This window comes from Theobroma cacao, chromosome 5, assembly GCF_000208745.1.
Source record: "Theobroma cacao cultivar B97-61/B2 chromosome 5, Criollo_cocoa_genome_V2, whole genome shotgun sequence".
Classification (NCBI taxonomy): domain Eukaryota; kingdom Viridiplantae; phylum Streptophyta; class Magnoliopsida; order Malvales; family Malvaceae; genus Theobroma; species Theobroma cacao.
Window position 1 is genome coordinate 4,861,066 of NC_030854.1, and position 2,203 is coordinate 4,863,268.

The following is a 2,203-nucleotide window of genomic DNA, read 5'->3' on the forward strand; positions in this document are numbered from 1 at the left end:
AAACGATAACCGAGGTGAAAGTCAACTACCAAAAGCCTAAGCGACTTTTGGGATATTGCTAGAATGCTGCTCCTAGGTAACCAATTCAAGCGGAAAAATGTGCCTCCTAAGGCCTTGCAAGCTCATATTCATTGCTAAAATTCAGAATTGATGCTTTTTTTTTTTTTGAAGGGCAAAGTATATGGTTTCATTTGATGAATCTCATTTACATAGATAACTCAAAATTGATGCTACAAGCTAGATAACTACAAATATATACAATCTTATTTTCCTGTAAAAAGCTACAAATATAGATTTAGGATTTATCAGGTTTATAAACAGAATAAATTGTGAAGAAGGTCTGCGCAATGGTAAGTAGTAGGAGAATCAAGGCAGCCAATGCCGATATAAACGACCATGGAGTTTGAAAGTAAGTATGCTTGAAGCTTGCCCATTGAACATGCCAACTATTCCGGTAATACTGGTGAACATCGCTAAACAGCTTAGATAAATAGCAGTTGTTGATATCAAATGCTGTCTCCTTACCCATATCATTGATGAATCGTGCGACTTCTCCTTCAGTTCCAAAATAATTTTCGAAGACGTTGCTTTGACATAGATATTCGACATCCTTGTAGGTGTTCACTAGGCAGTCCAGGAGAGTAGCATAATCTGTGAAGTGCTTGATGCGGCTCCGGTGGCATTGCTCGAATGCCACGCAATTGAGCAATAAGGAGCTCATAAAATCATCTATGGTTATAGGAGGCATTTCTATCACGCCACGCCTGAACTTTATGACCAAGAAGCTGTCTGCTTTTCTTGGATTGAGCTTGATTCCTGCACGGCGAAGCTTGGAAACAGAATGAATCATCAGAGTTGGTGCACTAACCTCCCTTTGTTCGTGATCCTCATCAGATGGAATGAAGCTCGCACGGACCAAATCAAGTAAATGATGGCATTTTAGATCATGGTACTTAGCAATAACTTCATCAGGCCTTTGTACTGCATTGTTAAAGAATTCCAAAGCGAGCTTAGATAAGGACCGGCCAGATTTCTCTCCAGGCATCTTTGTTAAATCAAACAGACATTGAAGAAGAAAGAAGGGGATTTGATTTTCCACTCGAAGAAAATCCCTGTAAAAAAATGGTAATATCCATAACATAGAGACTATAGGATCATCAGGTTCGAATGGCACTAAATTTCCAACTTTTCGAAACAATTCAATAATGAAGCAACCATCAAGAACTATCATCTCGAGAAATTCATCACTGCTAAGCTGGATGGTTTCTGAATAACATTCTCTTGCTTTCATTTCCAGGGGCTGTATGGCCTTGAAAAAGTCTTCTAATCCTAAGCCTTTTTCCTTCATCCTTCGAAGTAAAAAGCCTAAATATCGCCATTTATGCTCCTCAATCATCCTAAGCTGAGGTTTGCCTCGGTGATATGGCCCTATTGAGACAATACGAGGTTGGTAGGCCTTACCGTTGACATCAATCAGACTCTCTGGAACTCTGAAGATGCAGCAGGAGCTCCTACCAGCGGCCATGGTCAGCAAACGCGGTGGCTCGGAGATTTTCTGGTGCATGGAAGCCAAGCGATCCTCGTTTACTTCCATAATGTTTATGACATAATTGGTTTCTCCATCTGCTGCTGAACTTCTCATCCTTGTTATTATCGATTTGAAGCTGTTTCCAATTTCTCTAGAATTCTGATAAGAATCTGGTGAGTCCATTCGGAAATTGAGGCTAGGGGGGAGGGATCAAGGGAAGAAGAAAAGAGAGGTGTGCTTGGCTAGGCTTTTGTGAATATATATTGAATGAATTGTATAGGTAATATTCAATTTATATAGAAATAGAACGCTATAAGACACAACAAATATTAGGGATGTCAACCGATACCCTATTATAGGGTACTTGCAAATACCTTACCCGGTTACATCGGGTTAGGGTACTCCATAAAAAGGTTCAGGTAGGATTTAGGTAGTGATTTTACCATTCGAATCGGGTTCGGGTACCACCCCTTGGGTATCCGCTACCCGAACCCGATTATTGTTTATAAATATTTAATTATTATTTTAATAATTAAATTAAAAATTTACAATTTTTATCAACTTTACAAGCAATTTTTTTTTTTGTTAAAAACTAACAAATATATAAAAAATATGGTTACTCTAATTATTAAAATGATGACATTAATATATTTAAACTAAAAAATTATTAGATTG

At 38.0% G+C, this 2,203-nt stretch overlaps 1 protein-coding gene across 1 annotated transcript; it reads right to left on the reverse strand.

Moving 5' to 3' along the window:
• LOC18598168 (UPF0481 protein At3g47200) lies at positions 243–1,932 on the reverse strand. Its single transcript, XM_018120783.1, has one exon. The coding sequence runs from the start codon at positions 1,709–1,711 to the stop codon at positions 296–298; it is 1,416 nt and encodes a 471-aa protein (XP_017976272.1). The 5' UTR covers positions 1,712–1,932; the 3' UTR covers positions 243–295.